General features: G+C 42.4%; 1 protein-coding gene across 6 annotated transcripts in view; it reads right to left on the bottom strand.

The window, feature by feature from the left end:
* Positions 1-21,857, bottom strand: part of ARHGEF9 (Cdc42 guanine nucleotide exchange factor 9) — a 448,518-nt gene that overhangs the window by 53,892 nt on the left and 372,769 nt on the right. For all 6 annotated transcript variants that reach the window (XM_033946853.1, XM_033946852.1, XM_033946856.1 and 3 more), the window contains one exon: positions 9,224-9,403. In XM_033946853.1, coding sequence (XP_033802744.1) covers positions 9,224-9,403 — 180 coding nt within the window. The remainder of the gene's footprint in view (positions 1-9,223; positions 9,404-21,857) is intronic.

Raw genomic sequence — 21,857 nt, 5'->3', positions numbered from 1 at the left:
TGGAGTAGGTTTTGACGGAGATTTCAGCAGTTGGAACCCAAGCACAGTACTGGGTAAAGCTTTGGATTCTTGCCCAGAAATAGCTAAGAAGAAAAAATTTAAAAAAAAAATTTAAATTGAATCAGTTTGGGCAGACTGGATGGACCATTCGGGTCTTTATCTGCCGTCATCTACTATGTTATTATGTTACTAAAGAGAGAAAGAGAGAGAAAGAGAGAGAGAGAGAGAAAGAGATAGAGAGAGAGAAAGAGCTGGGAGGGTGTAGATGGGCTGGAGTAGGTTTTGACGGAGATTTCAGCAGTTGGAACCCAAGAACAGTACAGGGTAAAGCTGTGGATTCTTGCCCAGAAATAGCTAAGAAGAAAAAATTTAAATTGAATCAGGTTGGGCAGACTGGATGGACCATTCGGGTCTTTATCTGCTGTCATCTACTATGTTACTATGTTACTATTCTGATTTCTTTTCGTGTAATTCCCTGGTATTGAGAATTACAATAATCTAAGTGAGAAATTGCGAGCGAATAAATGAGACTATTAATAGATTTATAATCCAGAAGTGATGAAAGGGAACGACATATCATTCTGAGTTTGAAAAAACATTTTTGAACTACTGAGCTGACTTGTTTGGTAAAGGGTAGTTTTTTGTCAAGACCCATCACTAAAGGCCTCTTTAACAAAGCCGCGCTAGCGGCCCCGAAGCCCATAGAGATTTAAAGGGCTTCGGGACTGTTGCCGCACAGCTTTGTAAAAAAGGCACTAAAAGTTTGATTGTAGGGTAAAGGTTTACATGAAACTTATGTGTAGAAGGGAGGAGGAAAAGGGGGGAGGATAGAGTTACAATTTGGTAAAAAGCCAAGTTTTCAGTTGTTTGCGGAATAATTGGAGGGAGCCCAGGTTCCGCAACGGGATGGTGAGGTCGTTCCAAAGTCCTGTGATTTTGAAAAAACTGGGAAAATCCCTTCTTTTCAAAATCACAGGACTCTGGAACGACCTCACCATCCCGTTGCGGAACCTGAGCTCCCTCCAATTATTCCGCAAACAACTGAAAATGGCTTTTTACCAAATTGTAACTCTATCCTCCCCCCTTTTCCTCCTCCCTTCTACACATAAATTTCATGTAAACCTTTACCCTTCTCTACCTATTATTTAAGTTCCTGTAAACCGTGTCAAGCTCCATATTCGTGGAGATGATGCGGTATATAAATTTAAGGTTTAGATTAGATTAGATTAGACTAGATTGTGGATTCAAATTGAATTGGTGTTGATCTAATGTGGATTGGGGCTATAAGGGTTTCATTTTCCCAGGCAGGAAATAACAGAGCTTTGGATTTACTGATATTTAAAGACAGTAAGTTTTCGGTAAGCCGGTTACTGATTAGATCCAGTTTGGGGTTAATTTCCTGAATGTCCGACTCCTTTCTTAGCAGGCTCTTTTTATGGCGTGTAATCTAACATGCATGAAGTTGGCAATGACTGTTTCGCAATGTACTTCCACAGCATACTATTATCATGTCTGAACGGGAATCCTTATTAAAAAAAACAATTTGCAGTTATTGCTGTTTATGTGTATGGTAAAAAAGACACCTGGTGAGTAAATTTGCAAGTCACTTTTATGCTAAGCTTCCAGAAGTGTGAAACAATATGACAATGAAAAATCACGAGGCCTGAATATGCTAATTCCAGCCAAGAAATTGCGCAATGCACACTTTTCTCTCTCTTGCCAAGACAGAATGTACTGTACGTTTCTCCTTGGTGGATCCGCTCCCCCGACAGCTTGCCTTTCTGCAGATAATTATGGGTGGAATTCAAAAATGTTTTCTCTTCTTCAGTCTATGTAAAAGTTTCTAAATATGTTTTCAGCAGGCTTCACTATTTTTAGAACAAGCCTCAAAATTGTGCAGCCATCAGGGATTTCTAAGTTTGTCCCATGGAATTCTACTCCAGCTTCAAGTGTGCCAATGTTGTATTTAAGAGTTTATAGGGGATTTTTTCCCCCCCCATTATTTACCCTCTCTTTTAACTTTCATCGACCTCTTTCTACTAGAGGTATACATAAATTCAAATTAATATTCCCTTCTATTAGAGCAGTGGTTCTTAACCTTGTTGGAGGTACTGAACCCCACCAGTTTCATATGCGTGTTCACCGAACCCTTCTTTATTCCCTTAGTTTTGCCGGAGCTAGACTAGAATTACTCAACTTGGCATTGCAAATCATGCAATCAGGACGCTGACTCCCATCACGTTCCGTTATACATGTGAATCCATATTGTAAATATTCGTCCGACCACTTTCGTACTTTGCTCGACATAGTTAGTAAGGGATTAAAATATTAAGATAGGTATCACACGACGTACCATCACAACAGGTACAATTCGACTACTGTGCGCATCAAATCCCCTGCAGCACAGATAGGCCATGCGATGTTGCGTGATCACCTGCAGGCCAATTATGGACAAGCGGGGCGTATCATCACGAATCATAAGCGCTTCGGTCACGTTCAATCATCTATCAGTTAAATCACAAATTTTGATCAGGAATTGATTGATGTCTATAAGGCGTTAGTTACAGATTGATAGATCAAGAAACCGAGTACACGATCAGTCTTGATCAAAATCACTGAATAACTGATAGATGATTGAACGTGACCGAAGCGCTATATGAGTCGGAGGTGTGTTTTGACCTCCGCCGAACCTGCGAGACTGACTCACCGAACCCCTGGGGTTCAAACTTTAGGTAGATTCTCACATTCCATGGAGAAAATCTGGAATGATCTCCCGTCGGATATTAGACTTCTTTCTTCTTTGACATGTTTTAGAAAAACTTTGAAGACGTATCTGTTTAAGAAATTTTTAGCAATAGATGAATTTTCCAGTCCAATTACTGTGCTCCAATGTTTCCTTGAGTTAACTTTTGTTAACCGGTTCGAGTCCCATTGTGGAATGACCCAGTATATAAGACTAAGGATTGGATTGGATTAACCTTCTCCGAGTTGCTCAAGAGAAACTCAAATGAGGAGCGAGTTTTCGTAACATGTATATTGCCCTGGAAGCTACTAAATCTGGGTTTTGCTTTCCTCTCTGAGTTAGTACATTTTAGTCCTGTCTCCCAAGGGTGGTACTTTGTAATTAGCTCGGTATCAAGCTGTCGATTTCTGCCTTTCCTCATGGCATCTATTGGAAGGTTCAAATCAAAGCTAGAGAGGGACAGACTGTAAATGCACATAAGCATTGCCTCTGCTGAGTCAGACCATAGGTCCATCACGCCCAGCAGTCCGCTCCCGCGGTGGCCCCCCAGGTCAATGACCTGTAGTGATCTATTACTCTACTACTCTATTACTTTACAGCCTTCTGTACTGTATAGTAACCCTTTAATTGTACCCCTGGATCCCCTTTTCCTTCATGAACTCGTCCAATCCCCTTTTGAACCCCAAAGTCGTACTCTGCTCTACCACCTCCTCTGGAAGCGTATTCCAGGTATTCACCACCCTCTGCGTGAAGAAGAACTTCCTAGCATTTGTTCTGAACCTATCTCCCTTCAATTTTTTTGAGTGCCCTCTAGTTTTTGTTGCCCCTGCTAGTCTGAAGAATCTGTCCCTCTCTACCTTCACTATACCCTTCATGATCTTATGAGTTTCTATCATATCCCCTCTAAGTCTCCGCTTTTCCAGGGAAAAGAGTCCCAGCTTCTCCAGCCTCTCAGCATATGAGAGGTTTTCCATGCCCTTTATCATTTTTGTCGCTCTTCTCTGGACCCTCTCGAGAATCGCCATATCCTTCTTAAGGTACGGCGACCAGTACTGGATGCAGTACTCCAGATGCGATCGCACCATCGCCCTATACAGCGGGAGGATAACTTCTTTGGTTCTGGTCGTGATACCTTTTTTGATAATGCCCAACATTCTGTTTGCCTTTTTTGAGGCCGCTGCGCACTGTGCCGCCGGTTTCATTGTTCTATCTACCAAAACCCCCAAGTCCTTTTCTAGGTTGCCTTCCCCCAGAACAACCCCCCCCCCCACCCCATTGTGTAGTTGTACATCGGGTTCCCTTTCCCTACGTGCATAACTTTACAGAGGTCAGCATATAGAACACAAGCTTTTTTCAAAAACATCTAACTAATGATTGTGATATAAAGAAACTTTAACAGGAAGGGTATGTAAATATCTAGGAGTAGAGAACATTCATCACAATTTACTGAGAGAAAAGACCAGTAAGGAGTATTACAGGAGATAAACATTTGTATGGAAAAGTGTTTTAATATCATTATTTAGACAAACCATTAATCCACTGGAAATTCCTATACTCTTTGGAGCTGTAGACTCACCTCTTAAATATTTTGGGGAAAAACTGGATGTATGAACAAGAAGACTCCTCCATGCCCACAAAGTAATTTATAAGAATCAGCATTTGCTGAGACTGTACATTCCTAGAGCCAAAGGAGAAATGGGCTTCCTAAAGATAGATTATACATATACAGGTGTGCTCATAATCCTCCAGGCCTTCCTAAAAGCATCAACAGGCCCAAATATACAAAAAGTGTTACAGGAAAGTAAATATCCAGATTCCAGCTCCCTCGCTAAACTCAGACAAACAATCTGAAGAGCAGAAGGAATGAGTGGAAATCCACCAATATTTGTAAAACATGAGAAAACAGCTCTCTAAAAAAAATCAGAATAGCAAGCAAGTAGAAAATTCATACATAAGAACATAAGAAATGCCTCTGCTGGGTCAGACCTGCGGTCCATCGTGCCCAGCAGTCCGCTCACACGGCGGCCCAACAGGTCCAGGACCTGTGCAGTAATCCTCTATCTATACCCCTCTATCCCTTTTTCCAGTAGGAAATTGTCCAATCCTTTCTTAAACCCCAGTACCGTACTCTGCCCTATAACATCAACTGGAAGCGCATTCCAGGTGTCCACCACACGTTGGGTAAAAAAGAACTTCCTAGTATTTATTTTGAATCTGTCCCCTATCAGCTTTTCCGAGTGCCCTCTTGTTCTTTTATTTTTTGAAAGTTTGAAGAATCTGTCCCTCTCCGCTCTCTCTATGCCCTTCATGATCTTATAAGTCTCTATCATATCCCTTCTAAGTCTCCTCTTCTCCAGGGAAAAGAGACCCAGCTTCTCCAATCTTTCAGTGGAAAATACAAAGTATTCTTTCAAGGAGCACTATGTTGATCAAAATTGTACATATTAATAGTTAAGAAGAGGTGAATTGAAACTTATAGATCAGGGATTAATAGTTGGGCTACAGAAGAGATGGTTCTCGTCAGGTATGGGAAACTTGGTATATCAGACACATATAGACTCTAAGGAAGAGATTGAAATGGTTACTCATTTCTTAGATGGCTGCATAGGAGAAAATTTCTATACAGAAAGGCACAATAAGGTGGCAAGTCTCATCCATTGGATAACTTTATAAACAGTACAGCATCGCTATACCAGAGAAACACTGGGCTCATGACCCTATAAGAATTAAGGAGAATGAAGATGTTCTGTTCACCTGAGGCATTCCTATTCTATCCCCCCCAAAACCCAAAAAAACATTTGATGGAAGAAAACCGAGCATAGTGGTAAAGAAGAAAAGCACCTGAAAGGCATTGATATTTGAGGTTTCAGCGTCAAGTAATTATTCTGTTCATTGAAAGACAGAAGATTCTCAAGTACAAAGAAAAGCAGAGACCGAAATATTTCCTGTCGCTTTTAATAAAGCCTTCGGCACTCATTGCAATGTGCAGACACACCTCAAAAGATCATCTCTACATATTCCATCATTTGAACACTGGAAGGAAGTTCTCTTTTGCACAATGCAAACCCTATACACTACTGCAGGGTCTTGCAAATTTTCCCAAGCCGCGGCACACTAAACTCGGAGTCGCAGCTGGATGGTCTCCGCACATGCGCAGACATTGACACGATGACATCACGCGCATGTGTGATGTCAACATCCACAAATACGTGGAGGCCCTCCAGACAGGGCCCTGAGCTTGTTAACCCTATAATGACTACGCCAGTGGGGAAGTGCGGAGAGCAGGAGAGGCCCCGGCTGATTCGCGTACATGACATGCCTCTCGCGACACACCTGGAATCTCGCCGCGGCACACAGTTTGTGATACCCTGTATTACAGTAACGGTAGCAATAAATTTGAGAACCAAAGATCATACTCCACATCAGGGGTGTAGCCACAAGTGCATTTGGGGGGATGGACTGAGGTAGCCAGCTATTCTCTCCCCCACCATCTGCCACCACAATCACATGGCATATCTTTGCTGGTGGGAATGCCATAGAGGTCTCCTGTGTGAGTCCTGCCTTTCCTGTTAGGACAGTGCTCAAGTTGGCACTCCCATGCACTTCAACCACTGTGTTGGCACTCCCATCCTCAGTTCTCTCCAGGGGGCTTCCAATAGATATTTCACCAGAAATCTTTTCCACTTAAAACTCCCAGCATGCAACATCCAATATCAATTAGCAAAATGCTGGAACCAACTACCACTTACACTATGATCTTGAAGTATTCCAGTAATAATAATAATAATAATTTTATTCATATAACCCGCCAAAGCGATAATAGTTTGAGGCGGTTTATAATAAGAAGAGCTGGACAATCAGCAAAGATAGGCACAATGTAAGGTCATCGAATACATGTAAGCAGAATACAGAGATAAGGCTTAAGAGTTCTTAGGTTACAAATCGGTTAAACAAGTTTGTTTTCTAAAACTTAGATAGGATGAAGAGTGTATAATAATGTTACCCAGCCAATCGTTCAGTTGACCCGCTTGGAAAGCAAGTGTTCTGTCCAGGTATCTTTTGTATTGGCAGGCCTTTATTGTTGGATGGATAAACATATGAACTCTGCGTGTAGGCCTAATGGAACAGCCCAAGTTGAAATGAGAGACCAAGTACATAGGGGACGAACCGAGAATAGATTTGAAACAAAGACACGCAAATTTGAACAACACTCTTGCTTCCAGGGGCAGCCAATGGAGTTTTTGATAATAGGGAGTTATGTGTTCCCATTTTTTTTATACCAAAAATCAATCGAACTGCCAAATTTTTTTGAATGATTCAGAGTCTTTCAATGGTTTTCTTAAAAGACCCCAAATAAATGATGTTACAGTAGTCGAGCATGCTTAGAATGGAGGATTGCACCAGTAGACGGAATGAAGTTGCATCAAAGTACTTTCTGATAGTTCTTAGTTTCCATAATGTCGAGAAGCCTTTCCTAACCAATAATAGTAGTGATACCCTGGTATAGCAGTAATCCACAGCAACAAGAATATGACAAGACATTGCAGACAGGATCTGGTGGCAATACAATGCGAATGAGCCATCAGACTACACATATAATATAAGTTTTATTTTATTTTTCTTTCCAGCTTATGATTTATCTTTAATCTTATCTATTGTTTTGCCTTTTGTCTTTGTTTTGTTCTATTTCTATCATTTAAATTTCTCCAGAATTCTACTGTTCAACGGCTCCCCCTTCTGCTTCTATTCCTTTCTCTCCTCTCTTCTACCTTCCAAAGTATTTAGATCAATGCTGTCTTGTTAAAATGTTTATTTTATTTTTATTTTTCCTATAACTCTACTTTTCACTTCTCTATTATCCTCCAGGTACTTTAGTTAGATTGTGAGCCTTCGGGACAGTAAGGGAATTTTCCAAGTACCTTTCTTATTTCTAATCTTAATGTATATTTTCTGTAAACCGCTTAGAACCTAACGGATGTAGCGGTATATAAGAAATAAATTACATTACATTACATGGACCATTTGGCCTTCATCTGCCATCATGTTTCTAGGTTTCTATAACCATAAAGCTCTATGACATCACAATGCAGGCAAAGAGCCTTAGCTAATGGGAAGAAGATATGCAAATGTTAAGAGCCTTAGCCAATAGGGAGAGGAGGAGATAGTGGATGCTGCAGAATTCTACTGTTCAACGGCTCCCCCTTCTGCTTCTATTCCTTTCTCTCCTCTCTTCTACCTTCCAAAGTATTTAGATCAATGCTGTCTTGTTAAAATGTTTATTTTATTTTTATTTTTCCCTCTAACCCTACTTTTCACTTCTCTATTACCCTCCAGGTACTTTAGTTAGATTGTGAGCCTTCGGGACAGTAAGGGAATTTTTCAAGTACCTTTCTTATTTCTAATCTTAATGTATATTTTCTGTAAACCGCTTAGAACCTAACGGATGTAGCGGTATATAAGAAATAAATTACATTACATTACATTACATTACATGGACCATTTGGCCTTCATCTGCCATCATGTTTCTAGGTTTCTATAACCATAAAGCTCTATGACATCACAATGCAGGCAAAGAGCCTTAGCCAATGGGAAGAAGATATGCAAATGTTAAGAGCCTTAGCCAATAGGGAGAGGAGGAGATAGTGGATGCTGCAGAATTCTACTGTTCAACGGCTCCCCCTTCTGCTTCTATTCCTTTCTCTCCTCTCTTCTACCTTCCAAAGTATTTAGATCAATGCTGTCTTGTTAAAATGTTTATTTTATTTTTATTTTTCCTCTAACTCTACTTTTCACTTCTCTATTACCCTCCAGGTACTTTAGTTAGATTGTGAGCCTTTGGGACAGTAAGGGAATTTTTCAAGTACCTTTCTTATTTCTAATCTTAATGTATATTTTCTGTAAACCGCTTAGAACCTAACGGATGTAGCGGTATATAAGAAATAAATTACATTACATTACATTACATTACATGGACCATTTGGCCTTCATCTGCCATCATGTTTCTAGGTTTCTATAACCATAAAGCTCTATGACATCACAATGCAGGCAAAGAGCCTTAGCCAATGGGAAGAAGATATGCAAATGTTAAGAGCCTTAGCCAATAGGGAGAGGAGGAGATAGTGGATGCTGCAGAATTCTACTGTTCAACGGCTCCCCCTTCTGCTTCTATTCCTTTCTCTCCTCTCTTCTACCTTCCAAAGTATTTAGATCAATGCTGTCTTGTTAAAATGTTTATTTTATTTTTATTTTTCCTCTAACTCTACTTTTCACTTCTCTATTACCCTCCAGGTACTTTAGTTAGATTGTGAGCCTTCGGGACAGTAAGGGAATTTTCCAAGTACCTTTCTTATTTCTAATCTTAATGTATATTTTCTGTAAACCGCTTAGAACCTAACGGATGTAGCGGTATATAAGAAATAAATTACATTACATTACATTACATATAACAGCTCCCAGAAAGCTTCCAAAAATAAGGCTTACATGCTCTAGAAAGCAGGGTCCAATTTCACTGAGGTGAGGCTCATCATTGTTGTATTGCTTCTCCAGATCTCTGACAAAGCCCATCTGGAACCTGTAGATATCTTCAATGTTGCCGAATATGACTTTCAGCTGTTCGTCACTGAACATGTCCCGTCGCTTCCGACACTGCTTCAGATAACCCTGTGAAGAAAGAACAGCTATCAATGGTCAGATCATAGAATCGTAGAAAGTCCACACCCAGCTCTGTACCATTCCTGCATACCACGAGCTGCTCACATGTGGACCCATCTTCATCTTCATCCTCATCCCAGGCATTTATAGCAAAAGTAACTGATATTGGTGAGCCCTCCAGGGCAGAGGGAGAAGAAGAAGTACTAATCTTTTAGACATTCCATACTGTAGAGCACAGGTGTCAAAGTCGGTCCTCGAGGGCCAGAATCCAGTCGGGTTTTCAGGATTTCCCCAATGAATCTGCATGAGATCTATTTGCATGCACTGCTTTCAATGCATATTCATTGGGGAAATCCAGAAAACCCGACTGGATTCCGGCCCTCGAGGACCGACTTTGACACCTGTGTTTTAGACATTCCATACTGTAGAGCACAGGTGTCAAAGTCGGTCCTCGAGGGCCAGAATCCAGTCGGGTTTTCAGGATTTCCCCAATGAATCTGCATGAGATCTATTTGCATGCACTGCTTTCAATGCATATTCATTGGGGAAATCCAGAAAACCCGACTGGATTCCAATTTGTCCCCATCTCCACGGGATCTATCTCCATCCCTGTCCCATCGTTGCAAGCTCTGTCCTCATCTACACAAGCCCTGAACACTTTATGTTTTTAAAGTGTTCGAGGCTTGTGCAGATGAGGACAGAGCTTGCAGGGATGGGGGTCAAATTTGTCCCTATGTCATTCTCTAGGCCAGGGGTGTCAAAGTCCCTCCTCGAGGGCCGCAATCCAGTTGGGATTTCAGGATTTCCCCAATGAATATGCATGAGATCTATTTCCATGCACTGCTTTCATTGTATGCTAATAGATCTCATGCATATTCATTGGGGAAATCCTAAAAACCCGACTGGATTGCGGCCCTCGAGGAGGGACTTTGACACCCCTGCTCTAGGCGTTATCATCGTTTCTTTACAAATCTTTTTGTGAAAATTTGTTACTTTATTATTCAAGAATGAATAACGCTTAGCTTAGTGGTCTTGAAAGCCAGGGGATTAAAACCAACATGTTTTGCTTCTCGCTTTTTCCAGGCTATTCCCCCTATGACCAAGCAACAAATTATCACATTAATTTCATACACTTATTATTCAAAACTCTCAACTATCTTTACCAGCCTTATGACTAATCTTCTTTTACGACTAACCTTTTTCACTGCTGACATCTCGCTTGACCACTTCTTCAATCAAGATGGGGGCAATGCTTCCTGAATTTCCCTTTAAACTTTGGCGCTACAAATCAGCCGATTCCTACGTCATCCTAAAGAGTCAGCTGACCGTAGCGTCAAAATTAACCGTGTCTCAATTTTGAGAGGCATCCTAGAAGCGAAGCCCATGAAAAAGCGAGAAGCGAAACATGTTGGCTTTAACCCCCCAGCTTTCAAGACCGCTAAGCTAAGTGTTGTTTATTCATGAATAAGAAATTTCCCCGTCTATGGTAAATCGTGTGTGTGCATTTCAAATACAAGCTACACTCTATTTTCCAATGCCACGCACAAGACAGCCCCAAGAACACCAATCTGTTTAAAGGTTCCCCCATTACTAAGCCTTCCTCCGAGGCAATTTACCCAGGGAAATTACTCTGAAAAGCGTCCTTTCTTTGGAAGGAGGCACTCCCTGAAGGCAGAGCTAAAGATGCAGATGGCCCTGATGGATCCATCATTTCTAATCTTTCTTCCCTGGTCTCCCTCTTTTAGCTTAGCTTATTAAAACCTGATGTATACTGCCTCTCCTCATAACACAAGAAAGAGGTTTGTAGTATGACTAAGAATCAAAGATCAACATATAACTTAAAAGAAACAGGGTTTACATATAGGGAAAAGGAATTAAATCATCAATTGTTGGCTCAGGCATTATGAATGCCGCATCTGAAGTTCCGGCAGAAATCTGAAAGGGTTAAGTGTGACTTCACAAAGACGTTTTCGCTGGCTGATGTCCGCAGATTCCTGAATTCTGTGGCAGGAGAGAATCCAAACTGGGAATCGCTCCATTTCCACTTTATGTGTATCAGGGGCAGAGCTGAGGGATCTTCCAGCGAGATGTACGCGTCTGCGCACAGAGCTGCCAAGCTGCCGCCGGTCACAGTGTGATTGAGGGGCACTGCCTAATTGTCTGCTGTTATCTTCTTATTAATACACAGGACTGCAAATGGCAGAACAGAACACGCTCGGGCTCAGAAGCTGCTACGATTAATGATCGCATTGTTCCGTAAACACAGCAGAACGAGCAAATCATTCAGAAGAACAACCTGCCTGTTTCCTGGCTCCATTATTTCTCCTTCTAGCCTTCCGCGAGAGCACTGTTCTTAATTCTCTTTTGAGTCCTAGCAGATGTTACTGATGCTGCGCTGGCGCCCCCTGGTGCTCAAGCGACCTTCATCAGAGTGGGGTACAAGCTGAGGGCATTCATGCAGGACTGCTCTGGCAGCTCTTTGAGGCCTATTCTCTAAAGGAAAGTAGGTGTCTCCTTTTCTTTTTTTTTTTTTTTTTACTTTAGTTTTTAATGCCAACAAAAAGTGCAATACAATTTATATACAAATAATGATAATCAACCAAGCACTTATAATCAATCAGTATCTATACAAAAGATAAAAATTCCCTCCCCCATCTATCATTACCATCAGGAATAATACCAAAACAAACGATATACCCCCCTCCTCCCGCTCCCACCCCCCCTGGATGTGTAGGTGAAAAACAACGGAAAATAAAGATAAAGGACAACTATAGCAAATCTACAAAAGACCTCAATGGACCCCAAACTAATGTGAATATCTTATTATGCCCCTGCATGTCAGCATTCATTTTCTCATATTTATAAGTTAAAAATAAGCTCGCCCACCAAAAAGGAAAACTAAGGTGATCCCAATTCTTCCAATTGCGAGTAATTGTTTGCATGGCTATCCCGGTCATAATAAGGAAAAGCTGGCATTTATAGTGGCCCGGGGGGGGGGCTTAATTTCAAATAACATTCCGCATATAACTACCTCATACGTCAATGGAATTGATGCCTCCAGTATGGTATTAATCTGTCCCCATATTGACTTCTAAAAGTTAAGTCAATACTATTTTTACCTTTTATGAAAACCTAAAATGACGAGAAGATCATTCATGATTACATTACATCAGTGATTTCTATTCCGCCAATGTCTTGCGGTTCAAGGCGGATTACATCAAAGTTATCAAGAATTACATAAAAGTTTACAGGAATAGCATAAGTGATGTCATAATAGCTACTTAAGAAGTACAAAAGAGTTGTCGAGATCTTAAGGTGATAAATGTTGGGTAATAAAAGAGTTGCTCCATAAAATTGGTGCAAAAAAAAAAAAAAAGGGAGAGCCGAGAACCGTTTTGTGTGCGTTTGCCATCTTGCCTTTGTAAACGTGTTATAACAGACCAATTCCTAGTAGTATTGATAAGGAAAATGAGTCATCCTGTCGCCTTGTGATTTCTGGGTAATATTAGAGAACCTGAGATGTACATTTAAATAAAATAGCAGATAGAGCGGTTGAAATCAGTAACACCCCCTCCCCCCCTTTCGCTAAACCGCGATAGCGGTTTTTAGCGCAGGGAGCCGCGCTGAATGCTCTGCGCTGCTCCCGACCTTCATAGAGTTCCTATGGGCGTCGGAAGCAGCGCGGCTCCCTGCGCTAATCACCGCTATTGTGGTTCAGTAAGGGGGGAGGGGGTACCATTTTTATTTACTGTCTTAAGAATATAAGCACATTGAAAGGTTCTTCTGCTTACCCAAACCATCATTCCAGATGTGTTTGGCATTGAGCAGATGGATCTAGAGAGGCCTCAAGGGCTCAGGGCTCTTCTTATCGAATGCAGAACAAACCGGTTTCCATTTCGCCAAACCCTGAAAACTTTATTATTCTCGCAATTTTTAAATGGTTTAACAGTACAGTATCGTCTATCTTGCCTCATTTAAGAAAAATTGACAACGCATTCGATTAGTACAAAATACGGCAGTGCGCTTCATTTTTGGCCTGAAGAAATGTGATCACATTCGCCCATTTTATCGGCAATTACATTGGCTGCCTTTTGAGGCGCGTATTCTTTTTAAATTTGGTTCTCTGTGTTTTAAATCTCTTTTTGGTTTGGCTCCGGGATATCTAGCCTCTCAATTTAGGGCTCCTTTTAAAAAGGTGCGCTAGCGTTTTTAGCGCAGGCACCGAATTAGCGTGCTCTACCCGAAAAACTACCACCTGCTCAAGAGGAGGCGGTAGCGGCTAGCGTGAGCAGCAATTTAGGGTTTGCGGAAGTTTCGCCCCTAACATTTCGCCCCTAGCAATTCACCCCTCACATTTCGCCCCCCACATTTCGCCCCCAGGTATGTTTTGCCCCCGGAAGTTTCGCCCCCACACATTTCGCCCCCTGGATGTTTCGCCCCCACACATTTTGCCCCCGGATGTTTCGTCCCCATCGCGTTGGATTATGTGTACTACATCAATAATATGTCTCAATAATATGTCACACATACATACATACTAGGGGAAAAACGCGAAATGTGCGGGGGCGAAATGTGTGGGGGCAAAACATCCGGGGGGCAAAATGTGTGGGGGCGAAAGTTCCGGGGGCAAAACGTACCTGGGGGCGAAATATGGGGGGCGAAATGTGAGGGGCGAATTGCTGGGGGCGAAATGTTGGGGGCGAACCTTCCGGATCCCGCAATTTAGTACATGCTATTCCGCGTGTTAAGGCCCTAACGCACTTTTGTAAAAGGAGTCCTTAATTTTTATACCTCATCAAAAAACACTCGTAATAAACTGTTTATGAATCCTTCAGTTAAGAACTGTTGTTGCAAGAAATTTTTGAATAGGACAATTGCCTTTCAACTAGGCAAACTGAACTCTTGGTTAAGCCCGTTTGTCAAACAGATTCTTATTACGTTTTTAGAAAATTTTTAAAAAGACACTTGTTTGATAAGTTTCTTAAATAACTATGTAATCTTCTTGTCACTCATCTTTAGCATAGTGCAACACCTGAAGAATCATGACCTGATGAGAGCTAGTCAGCATGGCTTCAGGAAGGGGAAGTCATGTTTGACAAATTTACTTCAATTTTTCGAGAAGGTGAACAAACAAATCGACAACTGAGACCCGGTGGATATAATTTACTTGGGCTTCCAGAAAGCATTCGACAAGGTCCCGCACACAAGGCTTATAAGGAAACTACTAAGCCACGGAATTGAAGGGGACGTACTTAGATGGATAGGCAAATGGCTAGAGAATAGATTGCAGAGGGTAAGCATAAATGGGAAATTCTCGGACTGGGAGAAGGTGACTAGCGGCGTGCCCCAGGGCTCGGTTCTTGGGCCCATCTTATTCAATATCTTCATAAATGACCTTGAAGAGGAAACAACAAGTAATATAATCAAGTTTGCAGACGACACAAAACTATGTCGGGCAGTTGGGTCACAAAAAGACAGTGAAGATCTCCAGAAGGATCTAAACCAGCTGGAGGAATGGGCGGAAAAGTGGCAGATGCAAATGCAAGGTGATGCACCTGGGTAAGAAAAATAAGGAACATGAATATAAAATGTTAGGTGTAACATTGGCCAAAACCGAACAAGAAAGGGATCTGGGGGTACTGATAGACAGGAACCTGAAGCCATCGGCTCAATGTGCGGTGGCGGCAAAGAAAGCAAACAGAATGTTAGGTATGATAAAGAAGGGAATCACGAGTAGATCGGCGGCCGTTATAATGCCGCTTTACAGAGCAATGGTCAGACCACACTTGAAGTACTGTGTCCAACACTGGTCTCCATACCTAAAAAAGGATATAACCCTGCTGGAAAGGGTGCAGAGGCGAGCCACGAAGCTAGTAAAAGGTATGGAAAATTTGAGCTACAAAGAACGACTCGAAGGACTGGGACTGTTCACCCTCGGGAGGAGGAGGCTGCGAGGAGATATGATCGAGACTTATAAAATACTGAATGGATTCGATAAAATTGAGCAAGAAACACCGTTGTTCACATTGTCAAAAGTGACACAGACAAGAGGTCATGGACTGAGGCTGAGGGGCAGCAGGCTCAGGACAAATGTCAGAAAATTCTAGTTCACACAGCGAGTGGTGAACGCTTGGAATGCTCTCCCAGAGGAGGTGGTGACGGAGACTACCATTCTGGGTTTCAAACGTGAGTTGGATGCACACCTCCTTGCAAATCACATTGAGGGATATGGGCAATCAGGGTCTCCATCTGGGAGCACCTGGCTTGGCCTCCACGTGTGCGGGTCGCCAAAATAGATGGACCTAAAGTCTGATTCGGTGAAGGCGTTTCTAGTATTGGGGTTCAAGAAGGGATTGGGCAACTTTCTGAAGAAAAGGGGATAGAAGAGTACGAATATAGAAACATAGAAACATAGAAATAGATGGCAGATAAGGGCCCACGGCCCATCTAGTCTGCCCACCTTAATGTCCCTCCCCTACCTTTGCCCTGTGAATAGATCCCATGTGCCGATCCCATTTGGCCTTAAAATCAGGCACGCTGCTGGCCTCAATCACCTGTAGTGGAAGACTTCCAGCGATCAACCACTCTTTCAGTGAAAAAGAATTTCCTGGTGTCACCTCGTAGTTTCCCGCCCCTGATTTTCAACGGATGCCCTCTTGTTGTCGTGGGACCCTTGAAAAAGAAGATATCTTCCTCCGCCTCGATGCGGCCCGTAAGATACTTGAACGTCTCGATCATGTCCCCCCTCTCTCTGCGCTCCTCGAGCGAGTATAGCTGTAATTTGTCAAGCTGTTTTTCGTATGGTAGATCCTTGAGTCCCGAGACCATCCGGGTGGCCATTCTTTGCACCGACTCCAGTCTCAGCACATCCTTGCGATAATGCGGCCTCCAGAATTGCACACAGTATTCCAGGTGGGGCCTCACCATGGATCTATACAGAGGACGACTGCACAGGTCCTGGACCTGATGGGCCTCCGCGTGTGCGGACTGCTGGACATGATGGACCTCTGGTCTGACTCAGCGGAGGCAATGCTTATGTGCTTTATTAACCTGATGTACCTTTCACTGATTGTACAGTTCTTTGTTGTTAACCGCCTGGAACTTCATGGTTGGATGGTATACATTACATTAGAGATTTCTATTCCGCCAATGCCTTGCTGTTCAAGGCGGATTACAAAAGAATTACAAAAAATGTATTACATGAAGAAGATATCTGGTCATTTCTAGAGGAGATATAGAGTATATGTGAACCGAGTCGAGCTCCATTGGGAGAAGATCTGGTATATAAACCAAAGATTAGATTAGATTAGAAGACGTATCACATAGGATAAAAACTTATATTGATAAATCTTGCACTATATTATGTATATTGGTATTAGATCCCTAGTATGTGTTGAATTAGGATAAAACTGGCATCAAAAAACTTATACTACAACTATGGCAAATTGTAACCTGTTAACTATATTGTCTACGATGATACCCAGATCCTTTTCTTGGGCGCTAATCCCCAAGGTGAGCCCTAGCATCCGGTAACTGTGATTCAGGTTATTCTTCCCAATGTGCATCACTTTGCATGTGTCCACATTAAATTTCATCTACAATTTAGACGCCCAGTCTTCCAATTTCCTAAGGTCCGCCTTCAATTTTTCCACAATCCGCATGCGTTTTAACAGTTTTGAACAGTTTAGTGTCATCTGCAAATTTAATCACCTCACTCGTCGTTCCAATTTCCAGATTATTTATAAATAAGTTAAATAGCACCGGTCCTAGTACAGACCCCTGAGGCACTCCACTGTTTACTCTCCTCCATTGAGAAAAATGACCATTTATCTCTACCCTCTGTTTTCTATCCAATAACCAACTTTGCCATTTATCCCATGACACTTTAATTTTCTCAGGAGCCTCTCATGAGGCACTTTATCAAAAGTTTTCTGAAAATCTAGATACACTACTTCAACTGGCTCACAACATTGGCTCCCAGTTGAGGTGAGAATATTATTCAAGTTAGGTTGTACCTGTTACAAGACATTGTTTGGCCTTATACCAGATTATACTATGAATCACTTTAAATTTACTGACAGAAAATATTTTTCTCGGCATTTTAGATTGTTTACATTTTTCCATAGAATTTTATCTTTTCAGGCTGGATCATGGAATACCCCATGTATAGGCTGCGGCCTATACATGAGTTTTACAAACCTGTGCAGTGGGTGCGGCTTGCTTAAATGAGGCGGCTTATCTAAAGACATTAAAACTCGCTGTTAGATAAGCCGCCCCATTAGAGGAGTACCGTAACTGAACTTTAAAAAAAAATCATCCCCCTTAAATACCTGAGCAATCTGTGGACGCTGGTGGAAGGCGCAGACCCAACAAATTCACCCTACCAATGCCCATGTTAAGTCCAAAACGCCATTTAAAAGCAAACTTAAGAGAAATGACAAGGCACCGGAAATGTAGGCCTTGAAAACACTCGCCTACACTTCCGTCACCTGCCTTTGCCAGAAACGTAATTCTCTAAATGGTACCACTGCCGATAACGATGTCGTTTCGAGAATCCGGACCACAGTTGCCAGTTACTGGTGCCCTTATGTGCCTAAGGGCTGGTATCCTATAAACTAGGCATAGTATTTGTGTCTTCCTCACAAGCAATTACCCACTAATGACTTTATTTTTTTTTGGACTGACTTATTGAAAGCGATTAAAGAAAATGACTCTGGCATTATCCACTTTTTAATAGTTCCAATACATAATTCTGACAGCTCAGCTTAGCTCTGGCTCACAGCAGATGAACATCTGAGTGAGGAATTTAGAGGTTTTGACTGGGTGGTCCATCGCCTTTCTCCACTGAATGACAGAACTTAAAAATATTCAAGAGACGACGGCGAAAATATCCCTGGTACATAGAGAGCACCCTTAGCTGGCACAGTGAGGCACTAGGGCACTGTACAGAGAGCGCCCGCTGCTCATATGATAAGCTGCACTGGAACGGAGCGGAGTCCAATAAAGGCTTTGGCGGTTGGCGAGTGCAGATTCGGCACCAGAAGGCTTCTCAATGTGTGCCGATGACGTGAAGCTTGAGCTTCCATATGCCTCCTTCTGGGTTCCAGGGCATCCTGCCCCTTTCACAGGCACTGAATAGGGGAAAATAGAGGATTTCATTAAGACGAGAATGTCCTTTCTTCAGGCGCCACAAAAGTGTTCCTTTATGCATTCCTGTGTAAGAACGCTCTTTATTATGCAAAGTGAACAGTTTGCTTAAAGAGTAATTGATTTGCAGACTGGCCATTACCATCTCTTGGAAATGTGGAAGTCCAGACTTCTCTGTTGCTGCCGAGTCTGAGTCATCAAGGTAAAAAAAAAAAAAAAGGATCGCACACCTCTTGCTTCTTCATTTCATCCTTGAGATCCATGCAAATTACCTTGCCCTAAAAGGTGCAGTCAGAAATGTGCAGAGAATTTTCACTGAAAAGAGGCCTTTTAACTTTTTAAAGTCTGCTCCACTAGTCACATGCAGATACTGAAGGAACTGCAAAACGCCTCCAGTAACTTTGCAATCATTGCCTGTTTTCCCTTTATTAAGTCATATATTTCAATGAAGACTCGTAAGTTAAGGATATTAATGTAGTCAACCTCTCGCTAAGGGGCTGAAGGTCACCCCAGAGGCACTGCGGAAAAGAAATTTATGAAGTACCTCTGCCTGTCTAAATGGGCAAAACCTGCAAGAGGCCAAGAAACAGAGCACTCAGAGAAAAAGTAAAGGGCCCAGGAGGACAGGGGAAGACGTGGCTCAGGGATTCAACTGACTATAAGACAAAATGCAGTAATTTTAAGTGATCCTCAAATGGCTCCAGTCCTTTCTTCAGGCATAATAGTCAGTATGAAAGGTAGCTGGTTCTTCAATGTCCTTGGACCCTATGTCTTCTTTGCCCCTGTCTCCTCCTCTCTTCCACGGTGTCTGGGTGGATTCCTTCCTCTTCTCTCTTTTTCTCTGGTTCTCCTTCAGATGCATCCCTTTAACAGAAAATGGGTTTCTTCCGAGTATTTGTACTAAGTGTCAGTCGAGGACCTAACCATGGATGGGTTAGGAGGGCCTAGGCCTATCCACTTTCGGCTCAGGTCCACCCAGCAGCTGCTGGTGGGGATCGCCAAGCTCTACCAACCGAAGTCCTCCTCTTCTGGTGACTAGAACTCCTATCAAGCTTGGCAGACAACTATAGGAGGTCTTCAACTGGTGGGGCTTTGGGATTCCCTGCCGGTTAAGGTATTTCTATTTCGAGTTCAGGGGGTGGAGAGAAAGTTTTGCGCTCATCCACATTGGGCTCAGGACTACCCAAAATCTATGGTATGTCTACACATCTGCTCCTAAAGTTTGCAGTTTAGTGACAATTTAAGTATAAAGTTATGCACTCAATGCTAATAAATCTTCAGAGAGCTCAATTTAGAAGACAAATTCTCAAAGTTAGCAGCATAAATCCTTTGACAATCAGACTAAACTAAACCTTAGTTTTATAGACCGGGTCATCAATCAAACGGAGCGCGACTCGGTTAACAGTAAATGGTAACATAATACAGTACTCCCCAAAATTTGTGGGGGGTTCCGTTCCAGGAAACCCTGTGAATTTTGAAAAACCGCGAATATGGTTTTTAGGCAGGGGAGACAGGAGAGAGCAGCTGGAGAGGCAGGAGAGGGCAGCCGGAGCGCCGGCGAGTGAAGGAAATCACTCGCTGTATGCTCCGACTGCCTCTTCCTGTACTAAATAAAGTCGGGCCTTCTGATTGGTAAGGCCCAACTTTAGTACAGGAAGAGGCGGTTGGACCATATAGCGAGTGATTTCCTTCAATCGCCGACGCTCCGGCTGCCCTCTCCTGCCTGGTCATTCGAGGTTGGAAAATGCCACGAATGACCGGGACCGCGAACTGCCGACCGCGAATTTGCGGGGGAACACTGTACTTTAAGAGAACAGAAAGTAGAAAATCTAAATTAACAAAAGTGGCGAATTTTCAAAATGTTTGGCAAACAAGAAGGTCTTCCTGTTTGCCTTAGGCCTTCTACTTCATCAAGAAAAACATGAGAAGAGAAGAAAAGAAAACTAAGTATTCAAAAGTCCACAATCTGGGCAAAGAGAACTGGAAACCTAAAGAGGCAAAATACAGATTCAATCCTTACAGTCAACCTGATTATAAAAATGGGCATCACATTTTATTTCTATCCCAATTCTCAGGAGGAGGAGGGGAATTTTTTAGAAGACCTTCCACTCCTGAGGTATCCTACCTCACAGAAAGCTTTTCAATGCAAGGGGTCAGAGAAGGCACAAAATGCAGGTCTTTCTTTGATAGCATAATACAATCTTTATTATGTATGTATTTTAAGTTCTATGAAGCGTAAGCGCTCTCTGTAATCTGGCTAGAAATCTGTTTTGCAAGGATTTGGTGGGATATAAGATTACACATAACATAACATACGAGGGGGTGCTGAAAAGTTCTCAGCCCAACCAGAAGAGAATGACATGGATACAGGGCCGGATTTTCCTATAGGCTAACTAGGCTTCAGCCTAGGGCCTCAAGATCAAGAGGGGCCTACATTCAAATTGTTAGCAAAATTAAAATTACACTATTCTAAAAACAGTGAACACTAAAACACTGAACCGAAAATAAGGAGAAATTCTACGCTTCGGGATCGGAACCAGCTCCGGCCACAACGGGGCGTCGACTCAGCTTCTCTCTTTCTTTTTCTTGCCCTGGGAGGAGGATCGGGGAGGGAAAGATGTCAGTCCGGAAACAGCTGGGCAAAGCCCAGCCCCGCGGGGAGAGAGGCAAAACGTGGATCCGTCAGGACAGGGCGGCCCAGACTGGCATCTGGGGGGGGATGGGGTGGGGGGTTTCAGTGGAAGGGGGATGGGAGGCAGGCAGGATGTAATGGGGGGTGTTCAATGGAAGGGGGATGGGAGGCAGGCGGGCATCGGAGGGGGGTGAGGTGAGGAAGGACGCACTGGGGGCACTATGGACATAGGAAGGAGCAATGTTGTGTGTTATGTTTGATTAGTTCTTGTTACAAGTACTATATATGGTGCTGAGAATAAATGTCCAAATAAGTGTGCTCGATTTTTTTTTAATTTATTATCCGTGTCACATTTTTTATAAAGGTTAGTACCAATAACAACATGTTTCATTTAACATATTGATATATATCACAGTAATGATGTATTTTATTTTCTCTCATGTAATTTACAAACTTAAAAATGGGAGGTGAAAGGGCCTCATAAGTGGAATAACCTAGGGCTTCTTTTCATCTAAATCCGGCCCTGCATGGATACGGTCCAATCAATGATCTGAAACAATGTCAAAAACATATCGTTTTGTTACTGCAAATTAGCACTTAGCAAAATAAGATAGTACTCTTTTCAGCTACAGTGGGAAAAGAGTGCTCAGAATTTAGGAAGTTGATTGGTTGGACTGAGAACAT

Source organism: Geotrypetes seraphini, chromosome 5, assembly GCF_902459505.1.
Source record: "Geotrypetes seraphini chromosome 5, aGeoSer1.1, whole genome shotgun sequence".
Taxonomy (NCBI): Eukaryota; Metazoa; Chordata; class Amphibia; order Gymnophiona; family Dermophiidae; genus Geotrypetes; species Geotrypetes seraphini.
The sequence above is the reverse complement of the archived record's forward strand: the minus strand, read 5'-3'. Positions and strand labels throughout refer to the sequence as shown.